This window comes from Cygnus olor, chromosome 2 (genome assembly GCF_009769625.2).
Source record: "Cygnus olor isolate bCygOlo1 chromosome 2, bCygOlo1.pri.v2, whole genome shotgun sequence".
Classification (NCBI taxonomy): Eukaryota; Metazoa; Chordata; class Aves; order Anseriformes; family Anatidae; genus Cygnus; species Cygnus olor.
In genome coordinates this window covers 125,673,068-125,693,270 of record NC_049170.1, presented here as the reverse complement: position 1 = coordinate 125,693,270, position 20,203 = coordinate 125,673,068, and the positions used below count along the sequence as shown (strand labels likewise).

Genomic DNA, 20,203 nt, shown 5'->3' with positions numbered 1-20,203 from the left:
TCTTCCATGTCAGTGGTAACTGTTTATCACAACATTTTTTTCTTGAAGCATTTGGAGATACCAGCTAAATGTTCAGCTGTTATAAGCCTTTGAAAGTCATCATGGGAAAGTATGTCACTGTTTCTACTCTTCCATTTTTGGTAAAGTCTTTGCTCTGTACTGATAAGTACTGCTGTAAATTAACACAGACATCTGTATTTCTTTGACTTCCCTTAGCACTGGGAATATCAGATTGAAGATATCTACCATGTTTTCTATTGCCTGTTGTAAGTCATGGAGGCTATTTTGTTTTGAGCACACTTGGTCCATGATCATCAGACAGTGCCAGGTACCTTTATTATTTTCAGATTGTCCATGGCCTCCTTGGTCTTTGCCTGTCGGTCTTTGGAGGGCTGCAACTGAATGGCTCAGGTGCTACCCCAGAGTGCAGGAATGAGCAGCGTTTCATTTCGAGGTCATTCTTGCCAGCTGATCAGCAAATAGTAAAGCACATTAACTTTTTGAGTGTGTGCCCGAGGACCGAGTGAGAGTTCATTTTACATGTTACAAAAATAGATAACATGAAAAAGGGCTCCCCTTCATGTAGGTCAGTCCAAAATGACCTACAACATACTACATGAATATTAAATCCATAGAGTTAGTAAGGATTGAAAAAACAGATGGTTTTTCAATTAAAAATCTACACTATTTGCCACTCGCCTAGGCTATAGTAGCCTGGGAAAATCTAGATGGCTCAGTTGCTCATTTATGTTTGTCCAGCACATAGTTTGCAGAACTTACTGCACAGAAACTTCTTGGCTCTCTGTATGGATCTGTTTTGGCACGGAGCAAAACAGTGGAAAATGCCAGGTTTCAAATCATAAGATTTCAAACTTACACCAACCTATACTTAAACAATTTAATCAACAAAAAAGTCTGAAATGTTTAACAATAACAAATACTGAACCCAGTCAAGCCCTTTCTCATAAAGACTTCCTCAGAATGAGTAAAATAATTCACCCTGAGACATTGTAAACATTTAATTATGTGAATAAATTAACAGAAAATTCATCCCATTTTATGTATACATTTGCAAAAAGCAAAATGATAATTAGCGTTAGACTTTTCTAGCCTTAGATTGGTGTATCCTCAAGAAAGGGATGACTTCTGCCATTTGATTTCTGTTAGCACTTAATGTTTCTACATTGATGCATATTGTTTTTATTAATGCCGCATCATGGAAATTGCATTCACTTTCTATTTACCACCTGTTAAAGTGCAGTAGGAAGCACACAGTGCTGATAACAAAATGTTCTACAGGTCTTGGAAGGAGTAAACGTTTATAAATACTAGTGCACTTTTCTATTTGAAGAAAAATTCACCGTGAAATGTACCATTTATTTATCTATAAGCATCATTTCAAATAGATACTTGAAGTTATGTTGAGAGGAATGAAGTTATATTGACATTCAGCTTTGTGGCCTGAATCCCCGAGGCCTAAATAACCTTCAGTCACATGAACAATCAGCATTTCCCTTCACACCTTTTAATTACTCTTACTGACAACATATTTACTATATTTGCATACTTAAATTTGAATTTCAAAACAGAAAATTAATCTTAAGCAGCTTCTAGGGTACCACAATAACATTAGGTTACACAAGAAATTAAAAATAAACCCCAACAAAGCAACAGATGCTTGCACTTGAGGACATATTAAAATGGTGTCCTCAAATAGCAAATCACTCAGAGATGAACAACACTAATGTCCACTAGTAACTGAACTGCCTTTTGTGTGATATTCAACAAAACAATCGCAGTAAAGCCCTTCTGAAAATCATTATTCCAAAAAAAGATATTTTACAGGTTAAGAAAAGAATGGGAGATTTAGCTTGGCTAATGCTGTTTACACAGTTGTGGTATCTGCATGGAAAAGAAATAAAGATGAGTACAGCATGTTTTAAGAACTCCCAGAATTCAGTGCAATTTAAATTAACACTTTTTTTTTTTTTTTTTACAAAACATTGCATCTATATATATACATTTCCATTACAGATGGGTTAAAATGGGAAGAAACATACACATTCACGTTACTAAAAATCTGTTTGCCTCTATTTACAACCTCCTAATTCCCTCCTGTTTTTATTCAACAAAAGAAAATTATGTCCACAAAAATACTGCCTAAAAATGTTGCTGGTGAGTATTTCCACAGAGTTCTCAGGGGTTTGTATCCCAAAGTGTTTGGCTAATCTTCTGTTTAGATTGGGAGTCTTCCAGTTAGTGAAAATAGTACAGTGCTTATATGCCTCAGGATCATTTTCATTTAATAAAAAATAAAAGTAAACAACATTTTAAAATAATAACTACAGTAAATCTGATTGTGAAAAATGAGTAGTTTCTGTACAAAATTAGCACCTATATTATTCTTTAAAATGTGATTAAATGTGATAGTCATGTTTCTTCAGAAAAAAAAAAAAAGAAAGTAAAAATAGTAAATGATCAAAGGAAGCAAATCTTTTGTTTCCAGAGAATGTAGACTTCCAGGTTTAGATACTGTTCTTGGAAAGTGGGAAGTCTAGGTTCTGGTCAAAATTAAAAGTCCGAAAAACACAACCAACAACATCGTTGTTATTAAAATGAAGTTGAATTTCCCCATTCTGGGTGCATATTAAGAGGGGAATCTTTTAAAACTAAGAATATTTATGTATATGAGGATATGAGGTATGAAAGTTTCACTCCTGAAGTGTAACATAATTGCTATATATCAGAATAAAGAAGAAAAAGAAGTTGTTACCCATTAAACGTAATACCTTTTTATTTTAGGAAAAATTATATACAGCTGCTGCAGAAGCGAATTGTGTAACTAGAATCTTACTGCAACTCTAAATCACACTATTTCTTCCAGTCCTGTTTAAAGTCACACATCCAATGATGTCTGTGATGATTTTGATCATTTATCTCTAAGTCAGCAGTCCAAGCTGGCCTCAGGCTAGCAGCGACAAGAGACACTGACATGTCAAGATTTATTAATGATGCAAATGTATGATCCCACTCTGACAAGGAAGTGTCCATATTACAAGAAAAAATGTCTTAGCTAGCAGATGTTTAAGACTCAGCCTTGGTGACAAGAAAGTCCCCTGAATATGCTGCCATCTCACACCCCAAATTCACCGTTAAGACTATTTTGGTGATCAGTAGGTGCAAAAGTATTGCTTGTTTATGCTTCACTACTGCAAATGTACTGCTGTGAGCAGGCTTGTGTGTTTCGTACCTTTCATACTATATTTATTTGAAAAATTAAAGCTCTTCCATTTGCCCTTTCTCACATTACCTGGGGAAGTTTTCTGATCTCATCCCAGATACCATTTCTATCTGTTTCTCCTAAGATCTTTAGACTGACAAAAGGATTGCTTCCAGGTAATTATAAAATCTGGTTGTCGGTCCTCCTGCCAGCCTGAGGATCTTTTACTCAGCACAGCAAGCAGTGCTTCAGATTTCCATTTTTTACATTCTTCAGTAGACCTGCCTCCCGCAGATTTTTACTTCTAATGTTTGTTTACTTCACAGCTTATAAACAGCTTAGGTCTGATTCACAGCTCCCCTAAGACTGGTTCACCCTGGAAGGTAAAGGGAAGTTAAAGTGCCAGAGGCCCTGAGTGTAACTGAGAATTCAGGCTTTCATTAGAGCATCCTTTGAGTAAAGTCAGAGCTTTCCTGCTCAGCTGTGTGATGGAACAAGATTGCCCTGTAACAGCTGCCAGTGTCATCTCCTCTGTCATAACTTCACATCTAACAACACCATTTCCAAGGTCTAGCAACCCTGATACCCACCAGATGATGTTCATTACCACAGCAAAAATCTATGCACTGCTTTCATCTTGTACAACTTCTCCAGTACCAGTTGCTTCCACAGAAACCATTTCTGGGCATAGCTAGAGTACGTGCATTAGTATGATTTATTTTCAGAAAATTACTCATTATGGTGATAGACAGCAGCCAGCAGCTAAAGTTTTGGAAACATTTTTTAACTATTAGAAATAGGAATTATTTTAAGGAGAGGACAGCTGGGATGGTGGGAGGGAGAATGGATGCTTAAAAACAATAGAGCGTGGCCAGTTGCTTCCAACATAACAAAGCTCACATTTCATCTTAAACTGGAGCTAATGAGAATTAACAGGGTTCATTTAAAATTAATGATTAAACAGTGTGCACATCATTACTTTTCATGCCACTCCACTGGGCTGTTTATACTGAGGAGGACTGGATTGTAAGGTAATGATGGTATGTAAGTCTTCTTTCCCTCTGCACTGTTAAGTGGGGAAATGAGACCAACATTTGAGGGCAGCACTCTCTCTGAACTGGAATATTTCCTTCCATAGCCTCACCCCTATGCACATGTGCAAGTGGAAAACTTCTTCTAATCAAACTTTTTTTTTCTTGCTTTTGTTGTTTTGTTTTGTTTTTAATTTATAAAGTCAATAGTTCAATCAAATGATAGGCATTTTACCCACAAAGAATGTCACATAATTTAATGGCCTGCTTCAGTTACTGTCCTTTTAAGTAAAACTTCCTCTCACATGTGGTTGATAGGCTATCTTAATTCCTGGTTTGTAGGTATAACCTTCCATCTCAGTTTGTAAAGCCAGCAAGCAGCTTTTGACCTGGTTTCCCTTCTTTGTTGGAGGTAGGCGTTACAGTAACATGATACAGCAACTACATCTTTAAAAACAAAATCCAAGGTCAGATGGCTGTCACCCAAGGTCAGAAAAAAAAAGAGATGCAAATGGTACTTGACCACCAAGGAAGAAAACCTAAGGGTTAAACGTTCAAATTACACAAACCTTGGCAGGAGGGATTTTATTGTTCTCATGTTGTTTTTACAGGGAGCACCAAGTATTTCTGTGAGAACTTAACTTCTTATATCTTTTAGTCAGACCATGTTGCTAATGTTTTTGCCAGAAAAAATCAATTATTTGGTAGCTTCAGCCACCCAGATTGGCAGTTTATCTTCAATTTGTCTCATTTCTTAGTCTGCAGACTGAACTCTAACACATACAGACAGTCAGTGCAATAAGAAACACAAAACAACCCAGCAAAGTCTCTCTTGAGGTAGCTAGAGAAGAAATTTTTTGCAAGAAGTTTGCCAAGAAATCAGCAACACCAGAAGACAAGAAGAAGTACAGCTGATTCTCATATTCTGGGCTATTTCACAAACAGCCCAGCAGAACAAAGTATTTAGCCTCCAGGAGTCCATGCAAATAAAAAGCAATTTACACAAGTACTCAAATGAAACTAAGTCTGCAAAACGACAGCAGGATTTTCACTTGATCTTTCCAGGTGACATGCAACCTGTAATAAAGTGGAGAGACTGCTAAAGTTTCAGGGACTGACTAAACCCAATGGTTCTAGCAGCATAAGCTAGAGAAAAAAAAAAAAAAAAAAAAAAGCAGGCTGAAAACACCAAGCAATAGAAAGTGTCAGGAGCATGATAAACTCATGCAAGTCCCTACAAGCACTCTTTTATCGGAAGACAGCTACCACGGAGCCTAAAATGAGCTGTACTGGCCTGAGGAGAGGTAGGGTGAGATACAATGATTCAGTGCTTTTCTTCCAGCCACAGTCCCCACAGCTAAGAGGAAACAGTTTGAATCCTACCCTCCTTTATGATGGATTGTCTCCCAGCAAAGAGGATGGCTTGCCTGAGGCCAGGCAACCTGTGCCATGAAACAGCAAACAATCTGTTGAACAGAGTGAGAACAAATAGTTTATAACCCTCTTGCTATGAAAAGAGGTGACTGAAAGAAGACATGGGAGAGGTCTATTAAATTTGATGGAGTGAATATTTGTTATTCCTCACAGGATGGGAAGTAGGGGACATGAGCAAGCCCCAGGTTTGAAAGTGATAAAAAGGCAGTGCTTTGTCCCTGCAGCATGTGGTGACACTGTGGAACTGGTCACCGCAGGATGGTGGGGCTGCCACCACAGCTCAAAAACAGATCAGGCCAATGCTTCACCTAACCGATGATTTTCAGAAGCTGCAAAAATAGGGAAATAGGGAGAAGGAATCTTTTTTTTTTTTTTTTTTCCTCTCTAAGTATTCCCTGCTGGTTCCTGTTGGAGCACATGATTCAGGGTACTAAGATCTTTCATACAACCAAATATGACAGTTTTCATGTTTTATTTTACCTTCAGGACATAATAAAGTGATAATAATTCTCTGGGGTGATTACCAAAGAACCAGCTGCCTTTTCAAGCAAATATTTACAAACTAAAGAATCAATCTCATCACTTCTATATACAGGTACCAATTACCCTGAATATCTAATTAACTATGAAGCATTACTGATGGTTTGCACTGCTTGCAAAATCTAGTCTCAAGAATGTGGTAATGTTGAGAATATAGCCAAAGAAAAGTATAGCTAAGAATGTAAGGCCAGGGAAAGTGGCATATCTAGAAAGTAGAAGTCAGTAGAGGCCAAAAATAATACAAACTAACAAATATTTAACCATGTACCCTGAACAACAAATCTCTTTTTGGCCTCAACTAGTGATCAGTTTATGCATACAGTTTATGCAGTAACTGCTACTCCTTGTAATTTTAAACTAGTTAATATAACTACAAATAACATCCTCTTCCGTGTGAGTCCCTGCAGTATCAAAAATGCAATTTATATACCACAGAGCTTTGTCACAGTGTAATGTAGCTGATTCCTCCTCATTTTCAGAAGCCAAATCAATGCACGGTCCAGCTAAAATATTTATTTCTTTTCTGTGTGGAAGGAAGCACAAAAGCTTTTTTTAATCATGAACAGGAAGAGCAGTCCACATGCCCACATGGCATGGAATCCAGCACTAGCCTCAGCTTTTTACCTGGTGCTGGCTTCAGTTCTAGAAACAAAGAGGTTTGTTTTTTTTTTTTTTAATTATTATTATGATAGTAGAATCACCAGGAAAGATTAAACATGTTAATTAAAAATGCAGTCTGATGCAGGCTGTTTTGGGAATCTGCCAAAAGTTAGTCTATAAAGAAATCTGGTGCACTCAAAAACTACAAAAAAGGTATTTGTGTTTTTAGTCTCAATGCCTTCAGTTAGTTTGAGCCCAGGAAGCACATATCTTAGAGGAGCGCGAAGGAAGTAATATCTTTCCAACAGATCCTGACCTGTGTCTACATATTTTCAGTGTATTGTAAGACGCTGCCCTTACAAAGTCAAATACTGACCTTTTAATCTCCCACAACTTCCCAGGAGGAAAAGGGCTTCTCTCTGTTTTAATAATGGTCAGAGCTGTCACTCTCCTCCCCAGAAGGAGCACGTCCAAAGCAGCAAGCAAACATTCACCACTTACTACATGCTTCTTATATTTGAATTCTCTGTTCCTGAAATGTCTCCATAACCAAATACCTGTCCAGAAACAGTTGCAAGGGCCAGGGCTGGCAGCATGCGATTGTCACTTACATATGCTGTGAAGCGTTGGGGTAGAGCTCTGAGAACTGTGGTGCGGAGTCCTCGGGGCCATGGGGTGCAGCATGGCTGATGACCATCATTATGGGCCTATGGGGATATATCCTCTTAGACATTCTGAAGTAATTAATGCTCTCGTTAGTGATTAGGTCTGTGAAGTAGTCCTGTAACATACAATTAACACAAAGCAAAAGTTACAATGTGCATGATTAATTAGATCATATACTATCATGTTATTATTTTTGAGTTCTCATTAAAGGGCAAATCAGGAAGTAAAACATCCTATCAAAGAGATGTGTGACTCCAAAGAGCAGAGGGGAGACTGAGCAGTAATTACTTTCTTAAGCAGGCAATACCACATAAAATGAAACTGTATTTTGCAAATCAGATACAACAGAATGCATTCATTATGATTACCAGATTTTGTAAGATAATGCTAAGTGACCTTTAAAATGACAGATTATACTGACACAGGTATGTTTCTTGAATTTCAGTGGCAAAACACGTTTGCTAAGTAATGGCTCCCAACTGCAAGAAATCACTCTCTTACATTGGTTTTCTATTTACATAAACATTTCTTGCATGCACTTTGTTCAGAGTATACTTTCGTGTACGTACAGACTGGAAGAAAGCTACAACAGGCACCATATTGCAAAAAACCTTTATCAGAGAAACTGCAAACATGAATTCAGGGAGCATTCGAATTCCTGCAGGCTCTGTTCTTTTAATTGTACAACTTTAAGCACTGCAGCTGCTGAGATTAAGGTTGTGACTCGCTAATAAACTGGCTTAACCCACAGCCAAGGTGGCAAATGGAAGCGTACGAGGGGAAGGGAGGAAATGGGACTAAGAAAAAAAGATGAAAACTTAAATTAAACCACCTGCCACCTTGGAGCATTCGCTGTTGGCCTGGAGGTCTAGAGTGAGCTTCATTGAGAAAGTGCTGAGACAATGTTTGTAATTTCAAGCACTTCCAGGCATGACTAATCATATGTTGTGGATTCGAGGCCCTGAACAGCTGCAAAAGCAGAGCCTCAGGGACAAGGCCTGTGTCGCATGTCGGCACTAGGACAAGCCAGCCAGCTGTGACCTCTTTGCTTGCCTGCTCCCTGCCCCCTGCTGCTCTCCTGGGGCATGCTTGGAGCAAAGGCGGTAGCCCTGGCTGTTACAGTCCCTGCAAGGGCATGGAAGAGACAGCCAGCAACCTTTAGAGTTGCAAAATGGGTAATGATCACCAAGGCATCAGGGTTCTGATGATTTCTGGTTTTGTGGCCTGCTTGAATGAAATGCCTGTATGACTGCTCTCCCAAAGCATCCACTCCCCTCCTATTTCCCTGTTTATTCCTGTTTATTCTAGCTACATACAGGGTGTGTGAGGAATGTCTAACTAACCAGCTTTCTTTCCCTTTTTTTTTTTTTTTTTTTTACTCTATATAAATATGTAATCAGTATCATGTAATTTCTACGGGTGGGGAAATCAGAAACAGGCATCGCGAGCTTCCAATAAAATCTTATTACATGGGTCAGAAACCACAGCTGCAACATCTGTATCTTCTTCCGTGAGCCTACAGTCTGAGGAAATTCCAAATTGCTTTCTGCAGGCTGGAAAGTCTGCACCCTGCACTCCTAAGCCTTTCCGAGAAACTTCACGGCAGTGGGCAGGTCACCTTGGCATATTTTCCAAACTTTGTCAAGAGCACAAACAAGCCCTGAAGTTTTCCAAAGGCTGTGTTCTCGCACTTATCTGTTCTCCTAGTCATATCCGGAGTCTGACACCACAGACACACAACATTTTCTTTTTTTTTTTTTTTTTTTTTCTTTTTTTTTTTTTTCCCTTTATAATGGGAAACAGCATTAACTAAGGTTTCTTATGTGGGTAATAACTGACAACACTCAGCTAACTTTAAAGTTCAGTGGTGCAAAACGCACAGTTATCTTCAAGAAAGGCCTTTATTTACTGTTTGCTTCTGCCAGAGAATCAACACTTTCTAGCAGAGAGAGTGAAGGAGGGAGGAATCGACAGACTGCACTGAAGAGCCCTTGGAAACTTTCTTCCATCCCGCAGTTAAAATTCTCACACAGAAATTGATCTGAAATGCCCTGGAGAGAAAAATGACAACGCAATTTCTTGGTTGTAGTTGGTTAATTAATTAATTAATTATCTGGTTAATTAATTTTCCGAAAGTTATTTTTATATGGATTAAGGATGCGGTATTTATATGTCTGGAAAATACCTTTGCATAATCAAATCCATGCTTCTCTTTGTTACCATTGCGAGAAATGGTGTAATTATAGAAGCGAGAGTTCTTCACTAATCCAACCCACTCTCTCCACCCGGGAGGGATGTAGCTGCCATTGTATTCATTGAGGTATTTCCCAAAAAAAGCTGTGAAGGTAAAAAAAAGAAAAAAAAAAAACAAAAAAAAACACACACACACATGAGGCTTTGCAATCCAAGTCTTTTAGTCTGAGTCAAAAGCATGCATGAATGAAGACAAAATGTGTTAGAATGAGTCAGAGTCACTTTATTAGAAATGTTCCTTTTATATCTTAGAGGGTTTTGAAATTAAAACAAATTATTTCCAGAATTTTTATAAGAGTTGAAAGCCTTTGTGACTTTATTTTTTTTTCTTAATCTGCCACTTCTGGAATCTAGTGCTGATGTGAGATTTTTTTCTTTTCTCTTTAGAATGCAGATGTTTCTCTTGGTATCCACTTGAAAATGGAATAAAAATTCAGTCCCTAGAGGAAACATCTGAGAAACACCTCTTGTGGTTTTAAACAAGTTCTGTGATGTTTTGGAGCTCGGCCTCTAACTTTTGAAAGTTTGGTCTTCACAACCTGGCTGCATTTTCTGGTTTGATAAAAGGTCTGGGAAGTCTGGATCTGTTTCCTGCTGGGCCCCATCTGGGTAAAGCAAGAGGGAATCCCTGCCCTGCTTTAATGCCAAAGCTTCTCTAAGGCAAAACTAACAGACGGACAACGTCTTGGAGGTCAACTACCTCTACCTGGCCTGCAAAACTAAGTGTATTTTTCCATTAGCTGCAGGTGACAAGTCATAACCCCCTCAGACCAAAGCTTTCAGAAACTGCCGTCATGCCCAGGAGTGTCTGCAGGTGCTCCTGCCAACTCTTCTGGACGGAAGTAAAAAGAAAAACAGACTCACAATGCTGTAAACTCCCAATTCTTGTTGGGAATGCTTATGCCAAAGATATGTGAGCACTGAAAGCTGGCCAACTGGCCTTGGAAGGATCGATTAAATCTAGCACCCTGGCAAATGCAGCTGCATTGCATTGCTGCTAGAGCCAAGCAGGTATGGAAGCTCTTAAGGTGTGCAAGCCCTTGGAAGGTCTCATCTGGAGAGGAGGGAATGATAGAGATCTCTCCCTTTGCAAGGACAGAGCTACTGCATGTAATAACCACCCATCGGGCTGCACCCCCTCATGGTGAGCAGCCCTTGCCCTCACCACCAGTCCGTCCCTGCCAGCCAGCCCTGCCCACGGACAGCTTCTGCCCAGAGTCACTCCCTCGGCTGGGTTTCGAGACACACATCAAACACCCTTACTTGTTTCCTACTAGGAAATGAAGTCACTTTGGAAAACCTCACATTCAACCTAGACACATTCAATCTAACCAAAGAGCACATTTGTGGAAGGGCTTCAGTAATTCAGATCTGATTGATGTGGGCATGGTGAACTCCTTCCTGGGAAAACTGGTGGAAAAATCAAAATGTTCATAATTAAAACTTTTTTTGAGGCAACATAACTATGGTGCAATCAAATCTTTTAGCTGCCAAATGTCACTAACCAGAGGTTATAGTCATATATAACGTTTCTTTCCTATACCATGTGGAATGTGACATATAAACATGTCCTGCAGACACTAGCCCAGACTTTTCAGCTATTCCTCCCACAGCCACTAAGAAAGCAACCCAGCCACTATCCTTTTTTCTTCTGGGGCCAACTAGAAGTCAAGAAGTTTGAGGTGAAGAGGGTAACTGTGGGGAAGGAATATGTGCCCAGCACCGATGCCTCCCAGAATGGAACCGATACGTCTCCTTTAAGGCAGCCGAACTGTGTCAAACTCTCAGGGAGTCAGATGTTCAGGGACCGTGTAAAGGTAGAGGCTGAAATACTGCGGGAAAAGAATCCGTAGAAAGAGCAGAAGGGAAAGGGAAATCAAAGAGAGACAATAATGAAGAAAAGCATGGGAGAGCGATTTGACCGTGGGAGAGAGAGCATTACTGAGCCAAGCAAAATCAAGGACAGCCTGTGGTTCAGGGGAGATTTGAGGTCAGCTCTCCTGAATGCCATCCCAGATCCTCCAGCAGCATGACCCTGGGGAACCTCCACGTGCTGTGTTCATCTCTAAAGGACTCTGTGCCAGCCTGCCTCCCACAAAGATCACAGGCTCTCAAACTGTAAAATGGAAGTTATGGCAATTTAACATGTAGGATGGTTTGATAGCCCCACCTATAATTACCATTGACTAATACTGAGACCTGAACACTGCTATTTACAGTTGTGCCAAACTTCAATCAGTAGCGGCGATAGTTTCCGTGCTATCTGACTCAGGCTGGATTTTGCTTTGTGGAAAATTTTAGCCAAACAGTTCAGCAATTTCCAAGAAAAAGGCTAGGGAAAAATAAATGGGCTTGCCCATTTGAAAATCTTTGGCAAGCTTTTCTCTAAGAAGCTCTAGTGTCTCTAGGTTTTGATTTAGTGCCTTTGTAAATAACAGAAGTGGCTATGAAAATCTGTCCTAAAATAGCCAAGCTTTGAAAAACTGTAGCATACAGATGATCAGGAAAGACTTACTACAGCTTTTCAGTTTAATGTCACCACAGGTTGATCCTTTATGGACCTGAGAAAGTCCTCACAGTTTCAGTTTTGACCCTAAACCAAAGAACAGTCAGCTTCTTTCTCTCCTGCTCTTCTTTTTATATTCAGGCATTACCTGAGAGAAAGCCACCAGCATAAAATGCAGAGATGAAAAGTCCTGGAACACAGGGATGGGAAAAGATAAATTGAATTTAGAAAAGGAAAGGGAGGCTTGGAGCTGGTAGGGGGCAATTCATCCTGGAATTTCCTTGCTTTAGGTTACTTAATTTTGCAACTTTAATAATGTTTTGTTAGCTCCCCCCTGGCCCCCTGAACCCCAGATTTTGGGCATGTTATGAGACTTCAGACTGACAGACTGAACCATTCACCTTTGTGTTGGCAATGATTTAGCATTTTATCATAAAAATAATCTGAGAAATGTCAAGTTTTAAGCAGCTCCTTGAGTGACAGTTTGCAGAAATAGATGTTTCACCCTGTTGTAGAATAAAGCAGTTCCCATGTCAAACACACAGTAAAGCCCTGAATACTCATAGAAGCAGCAGTAGCTGTGATAATGGATCACATTTGCCAAATTACTTCAACCAAGGGTAGTTTGCTGGTCAAAAGCTCAGGAGGATATGAGTAATTATACATGTGAAGGGAAAAGCAAAGCTTTTACTCAAACACAAGAGTTCAATCATTTCACCATGGGGTTTTCTGAGCACCACTGAGTACAGGATAGGGCCAGTGAGTCAGAACTGGAGCTCTGTGCCAGAAGTTAGTATCTGGATATTCACGCTCTGAATGAAGACAAGTGATGGAATAAAAGGAAAGCGCAGTAGTGTCCATGGGGCCAAATAATCAGCAAGTAATCACTACTGGTGTCCCACCTGTTTTTTTTGTTAACCAGAGGACTGTAAACAATTAACGGGGTGTAGAGTATGTCGCAGGACTGCCCAGGAGCTGCCACTGTGATGTGTAAATGCTCTTGCTGGATCCTCAAATGTTTGGCTTATAAAGTCAACCCGCATCCTTAGCTGTAGCCTGGCACTTGCTGATTTGCCTAATTCTGAGTGCTGACTGGGAATGCTCAGCGTTAGAAGCCACTTGCACTCAGCAGTTTCAAGGTTTCGGAAGCCATTTTTGCTTGTAATTAATAAAATGGAGATTATGACTCAATGGGTAAAAGCCTCATTAAAAAGTAATGCAATTTCAAGGGACATCTTTTCATTATTGTGTTTAACGGTCCCCACAGGGATAACAGGAAAGATAAATGCCGATTTTTGCACCTTAATGACAGTTTTTATCAGTATTCTGGCAGTTTTGCTAACTGTTCCCGGGACACATTGTTATTTTTAATCACATGTAGAGTAACTCTGTATATCAAAATAATTACATTTTGTGTCAGTATGTTCAATTAAGTCTATGCAAACAACAACACATGGCAGGGTGAACAGTTATACAGACATCTATGTGTCTCAGGAGTGGCTGCAGAATATGCATGTCTGGTAGCTAATATGAAAAGATTCCCTAGTACAGGTTTTTGTTTTCCCTTTAGCAATTAGCTAATGAGTCCTGAACTGGACTGAGAGAGCCAGGGGGCTGCAATTGACAGCAAGGAGAATTTGACCCAGGGGATCTCTGGAGTTTGAAGCCAGGACTTTTTATTGCTTAATGTGATGCAAATTCTCACAATTCCCACCACTTAATTTCCCAGCATTTAATACAAGATTTATGAATAATATTTACTGCATTACACAACAGAATTAGGCCCCTTACTCCTTTTAGCATTAGTGGATTAGCACACTGGTGAACTGGGCTGTGTCTACTGGAGACACATCTCTCCATTTCCATGGATCAAAGGACATACATTGTGCTCAACACCCTTGTTATTTGCTGAAATTTGTGGGAATGTTTCTGATTTAAAACCAAACCTTTAAAAAGGCACGCTGCTGTAAGGTTTAGTCACGCTGACCCAGACAAGAGCTTTAAGCAGACAGCCCACTTCCTTTAGCAAAGTCAGGAAACCACTCACAAGAGTTGCAAAGCACTGTTTACATGCCATTTCAGAACTGACGCATAGTGACTCTGTGCTCTGGGGACAGAGCCCAACAAAATTGCAACTTCCAGACTACTCCACTAAAATCCTCCTTGCCTTCTTCCCGTTATGCAAACAATAGGTTTAAAGCTGGGAAGTTTGATTTTTCCCTTCTGCTGAAAGATTACAAAGCATTAGGGTATCACATCACCAACTGAACTGCAGCAAGTCAGACCAGTATTCCAGCCCTCCCTAAGGAATGAAATAAGCGCAGACTCAAAAATGCCATGAGGAAACTGAGGCACCAAGAGGCTAACCCTCAGCTAGACCTAAGTCATGCAGGAAGCCTGTGGCATTGCAAAGAATATTATCCTTATTTCTTAGTTCCCTGTCACGTAACTTAACCACAGCAGAAAGACCCAGGTTTTCTACTCTTTCTCCAGCTTTGTGGGTCTTTCCCAGTTGCTGTCAGGTTTACCATTGTAACCAGAAAGTGCATTAAAGCTTTTATAACTCAGCAGTTGCAAAAGGCATTAGCCTATAACTTGATATACCAATCGTTAGCCTGGGTGATGGCTTTAACAAAGCTTGCATTATGAGCCAAGCTGGTAGCACTTTCCAGTACTGATGCTGTCTGACACTTCTCATTATAAGACCCTGCTTTCAGTTGCTTATAACCTTCTCATACTTGGACTGAAATTTTCCACACTGGATGTCTGCCTCAGGCTGAATTTTTTGAAACTTCTTAGCCCGAACAGTAGCCACCTTTGAGAACCACAGCGATGGAAAAGGAATTACATTTAACATCTGAAAAAAATTATGCAAGCTTTCATTTGATAGCACTTCCTTGCTCTGCAAGGAGAGCATGAACTCTGTCAAAGACATGATAGACTTTCTGTCAAGGAGGCATCTTTTATCATCTTAGTGAGAATCTGTCCAAATTTTGCTCAGGTTTGAAAAAAACACTGCAGTTTGCATCTTCTGGAGATCTGGGCACCTTGGGGCATTCCTTGTCCACCTGTGAGGGGTGTCAGTAGGCGGGAGAAAGTTGATTGAAAAGCAGAGGGCAGGAGGTGAGCAGATAAGGACAAGCATTTTGGGGAAGGGCCCCAGGGGATCCAGCAAAGGAACTGAAAGAGGGAAAAAGAGAGAGGGGAAAAGCAGCGGAGGCTCAGGGGCCCAGGACGGGGAATGTTGACCGAGAAACTGGACAATGAACGAAGAAAGGGGAAAGAAGGGGACTGACAAGGCAAGGAAGGGAAGAGAGGGGGGTGGGGAGAAACTGATTTTCTGAGTGGGCTGGGAAAGGAGATTGCTAATGGCAAGCGGTGGGAACAGGACATGTCTGTCAAGGAGTGACTAGACGCCAGGCGGGGAAGGAGGGTGGGAACGACTTGTCGACAGACAGGCTGGGGGACAAGGCTCAGAGCAGGGGCCCAGAAGAGGCTTTAGAGGGCCAGAAGACTGGGATGAGAAATCTGAGGAGTGGAGACTGCTTCTCCTAATTGAGATAGGATGAGGAGAGGCAGAAGTGCAAAGGAACGAATGCTTTTGGACGTTGGGAGGACACAATGCCTAAAAAGGACTCCTGAATCTCGCTGCTATCTTCCGTTCAGCAGACATCCGAACTCCCCCACCCCATATATGTGACAAAATCCCACTCTGCTTAGTTATTGAGTAATAAAAGTCTTGCAGAAGGGATCTGAGACCCCTGTCCTTGCTGATGTGGATGCTAGCGTTATACCTCTTGATAGAGGTCTATTCTCTTTTTAAACGGAGGAAATTTCATCCCTCCCCCCAAGTGATATGTTCTTATGCAGTTAAATACTGTCATTTGGCCACATAAACAAGAGAGATGAATTAGTTGCACACACAAATGTTCTACCCAGATTTTCTGAAATGAAGCACTTGAATGTGTAACCTTGCTAAAAATCATTTAGTGTATGGTTTTCTGCACAGTGTTTAGTAGCACAGAATTCTGTTTCAAGTGTGAGTGGGCAAACATGCTGTGGTTTTTGATGAGGTCCTGGACAGAAACCAAAAAAGGTTTCACTTCAAATGATAACAGAGAATGAGAAAATCCTGCTCATTATTCTATTTGGCCTTTTCTTTCATCCATATTTCACTTTTTGTGAACTATTTGTATATATTCAGCATGTTTCACTTTTACGTAAACATTTCCTAGCTTGACTGAAAGTGCAATTCTGTTCTGAAAAGTGAGATGCACAAGCATATTTTTAGTTATTTAAATTATTTACAAGTTAAATTATGTTTGATGCTCATCACCCTCTTTTATGCCAATTAAGAAAGAACCTAAACTTGGGATTCTCTCTTTCTTTATTTTCACTTTAGAAATATTCTGAAAACCACAACTCATTCCCTGCATACTCATTCCCACCCTAACATCACATCCTGAAATCCTCTCTGTTTTGCAGTGGTGCATGAGGCAGGATACAAATTAGGTCACTGAAACGATGCAGATTAAACATAGCGTGTGCTGGCAGTGAATTGTACTGTAAGGCTGTGAACAGGAAACACACAAGCTTTGCCTCCAGAGGAAATTTATTGTCTACCCACACCTTCAGAAGGCATAGTTTTTGCACAAGTTATGAAAGATTAACTTGTCCAAATGTGTCAAAATAGAGTGGTGTACAGTTTAAATACTCCTTCCCCAAATTGCTTAGCCATCAGTCTCTTGTCACCTCATTATTTTATTAGCTCATTGGTCATAACACTAAGAAAGGTACCCGTAATTGACAAGTGTCAACTGACATACATCAAAAGCTGATGTGAACTGTTGAAAATATTAACTAGATGTCAAGCAAATGACCATTTATGTTCATCATGACACAGAAGTCTGTGGCTAATGTCAAAACATATCAGATAGCAGCATCCTGATGTCCAACCACTTCCTGAGTTTTGAGTTTTGCAAACATGAGTGTTTAAAAATTAGCATTCACGCTGCTCAACTTTTGCCATTGCTGTCCTTTAAAAGGCTGAGAATACCATCAGGACACTTGCATGCATGAACCCTAAATCTTATTCTGATTGCTTGAGCCATCTCAGCAAGGAATAAAATATTGGGAAATATGTCTTCATAAAGACAATTAAAAAAATATGTAAGCAAATAATGGCCTAATTTGGTGATCTTTGTTCTTTCAGGTGTGATTGCGTATGGGGAGAGCCTGGTCCTGGATTTGGCATGTTGCTGTGAGGCTGTCAGTGGTCGCTGAGCCAGAGCAGACTCCTGCTCTCTCCTGCACAGCTATGCTGCCTGTGAAGGGCTAAGAGGAGAGAGGATTAGAAGGTAATCATTTTATAAGGTAACACTAAGCAGAGAGGGCTCTGAACGCATATCTATGTTAAATCAGTGGGAGAATTTATACTTAAATTTCTCTTCAGATATGCAAAGGGGTGAAACTTCAGCTGGTAAAACTATAAAATCCTCCAGCATACTGTATACCGATAAAATGATGGTTATTTGATGTCTCATGGATATCAGCTGTGCTGCTGTCATGGCTCTCTCTTCTAAAACGCTAAGATAATGCTTGGTTATTGCTACATTGAAATGTGGCACAATCCTGCTTGCCTACTGGAGGATGCCAAGGTTCAGGTAGTGCACACCTGGATTTTTCCTTTGCATTTGTGTAAGTGTATGGCAGCGTGATCTGACAATACTGAAGAACACGTCTGAGAGGCAAGGCTATGCACTGTAGGGCTAGGAAAAAAGAGTAAAAGGTAAAGTAAAAGACTTCAACAATACTGCGGGAAGTATTGAAAGGACAGAAAATAGCCATCATGGGAAAGGCCTAAGCCTTCCAACTCCTGCAACTAATAATCTTGTGAATAAAATTTCTGAATCTAAATAGCTGATGGGATGTTTCCTGACCTTAAAACGACAAGATGAAAGAAAACTTCTGAAGCTGTTCTGACAATTCCCATGAAATTTGAAAGTAATTACAGAGTGACCATCTTTCTTCCCCAATATAGCTGGAGCCTATGTAATAAAAACTAATCTCATCTCTGAAGCTCTGCAGAGTTGTTTTGTTTTCACTTTCTATGTATTTTGTGTATCTCCCCCTGCTATTTCCTACTGTTTGTTGGCATTCTACAAATTCTGGTTTAATATTACCAATTTTGTGGATTTTCAAAGTCAGGAAGCTGTGCAACTGACTCATTTCTGCATTAGCATACAGCTTGTGAGTAAGAGAAACCATAAACATTGCAACATCATTAATTGTTTTAGGATTTTTTTTTTAAATGATAATTAGAAGCAAAAGCAATTTTGTTTTGGCAGTGTTGTTTCTGAATATTGTCTGCCCTGTTCCCACACAGCACAGTTCCTGCCTGTGATTTAGCACTGACATTTCAAAAAAGGGATGTTCCCATGAAACAACATCTCCATTAGGTCACTTCAGAGTAGAACAGGAATAGAACAGAAAAAGGAAAGAAAAAAAAAAACATTCTGTTTTTTGTCAGGTTTTTCCAGTGGGCTCTAATTATGACTGCAGTTTATTACAGCACATTTCAGACCTCTTTAAATGGACTGCTGTGCTTGCTTGGAGTCCTCATGGCTTTAGCAGGACTCCCCTCATAAGCAGCCTGCCCACGTGTGATCAATTGCAGTATCCAGGGTTTAGTTAAGGCTGCGGCAGGTTTAGACAGCGGATGCTTTATAGATGTTGGAAACTATCTGGAGTGAACAGAAGTAAGAACATATAATATAAACATTCTGCCACCCCCTTATTTCCACTGGCTTATATAATAATTTGACCCTGTGCAAAAAGTGAGAGCTAAAGCCTCATCAATTCAAACAGAGAACCAGATCAGAGGTATAGCACATCATCTCAACTGGTATATCGAGGTTCTTCAGACTAGTCCCGTACCAGGATGGCCACCAAATTGAGTGGCCTTGGGTCACTCACTTTCTCTTTCTCTGCCTCAGTTTTCCTTTGAGGAGGATACTGATTTCCTCCCAAAACACAGAGAAATGCACAGGGTAAATACCCGTGGAGTCTGCAGGTTCAGCAAAGAGTCACAATGAGCCAATGTGTCATGTAACTGCTCTCTCTCCCCAGCTACCTCTTTTCCACTCTCAATTATTTTTCGCTCCTAGGTGTTCTTGAGTCATTACGGTTTTACTAAACCTTCTAGCTGTGAAATGTAAATTATTAGTTAGTGGACTTTTGATGACTCTTTAATGAGGCAACACTGTCCTTGAAAAATATATTGCAAGTTCTGCTGTTAATTAAGCTTCTGCATCAAAAAATAATTGTGGGGTAATTGGAAGGGGGGCTCATTTTACGAGGAGTAAAGGGATAAGTTCTTTAGGGCCATATTACTATAGGGTCAAGCAATGTACTTTGGTCAGAAACAGTTTTGTACAAGTATTTTTGTTTGCCTTTTTCTTTTCTTTTTCCCCGTCCTGCCCTTCATTAAAACCCAACTACCCTGACAGTTTTAGGACTTGGGTTCCCTCTGTCTGCCTTTGGAAATGGATTTTTTCCTTTTCTTTTTAATCCTTTGTTCCTTTCCATTCAATAGGGCCAAGTTTGCATTTAGTAGACATCTCCATGTGCCGTCATAACACATGGCAACGCAGATTTACCCAAAGCAGAGCGCAAAAGCAGAGGGCAAAGAAGGTGGGTGACACCAAAGTCTGCCACAGCTGTCCAGTTTACACAGGAGGCATTCAGTTCTGCAAGTGTTACATTACAAGTCAGTAAGATACTCAATTTTTTTAAGAACAGGAAAGGCAGATCCCACATGAAATGGCCATCGACCAAGCAGAAAGGGTTTCTGAGGCTTATATCTTAGGATGAATTCAGCACATTTTCTAGCAGTGATAATCAGTTTGCTCTCTCCTCTCTTTTTCCCCTCAAAAGCCTTGGTGCTGACCCTTA

The 20,203-nt window shown here is 40.1% G+C and overlaps 1 protein-coding gene across 50 annotated transcripts in view; it reads right to left on the bottom strand.

Annotated features, from left to right (window-relative positions):
* Positions 1–20,203, bottom strand: part of SULF1 (sulfatase 1) — a 128,349-nt gene that overhangs the window by 39,136 nt on the left and 69,010 nt on the right. For 35 of the 50 annotated variants that reach the window (XM_040545924.1, XM_040545898.1, XM_040545922.1 and 32 more), the window contains 2 exons: positions 9,677–9,828; positions 7,437–7,606 (listed from right to left, as the gene is read on the bottom strand). In XM_040545924.1, coding sequence (XP_040401858.1) covers positions 7,437–7,606; positions 9,677–9,828 — 322 coding nt within the window. Of the gene's footprint in view, positions 1–7,436; positions 7,607–9,676; positions 9,829–16,840; positions 16,844–20,203 lie in introns of all 50 variants that reach the window. The other 15 variants (XM_040545880.1, XM_040545885.1, XM_040545883.1 and 12 more) reach the window with 1 other exon arrangement.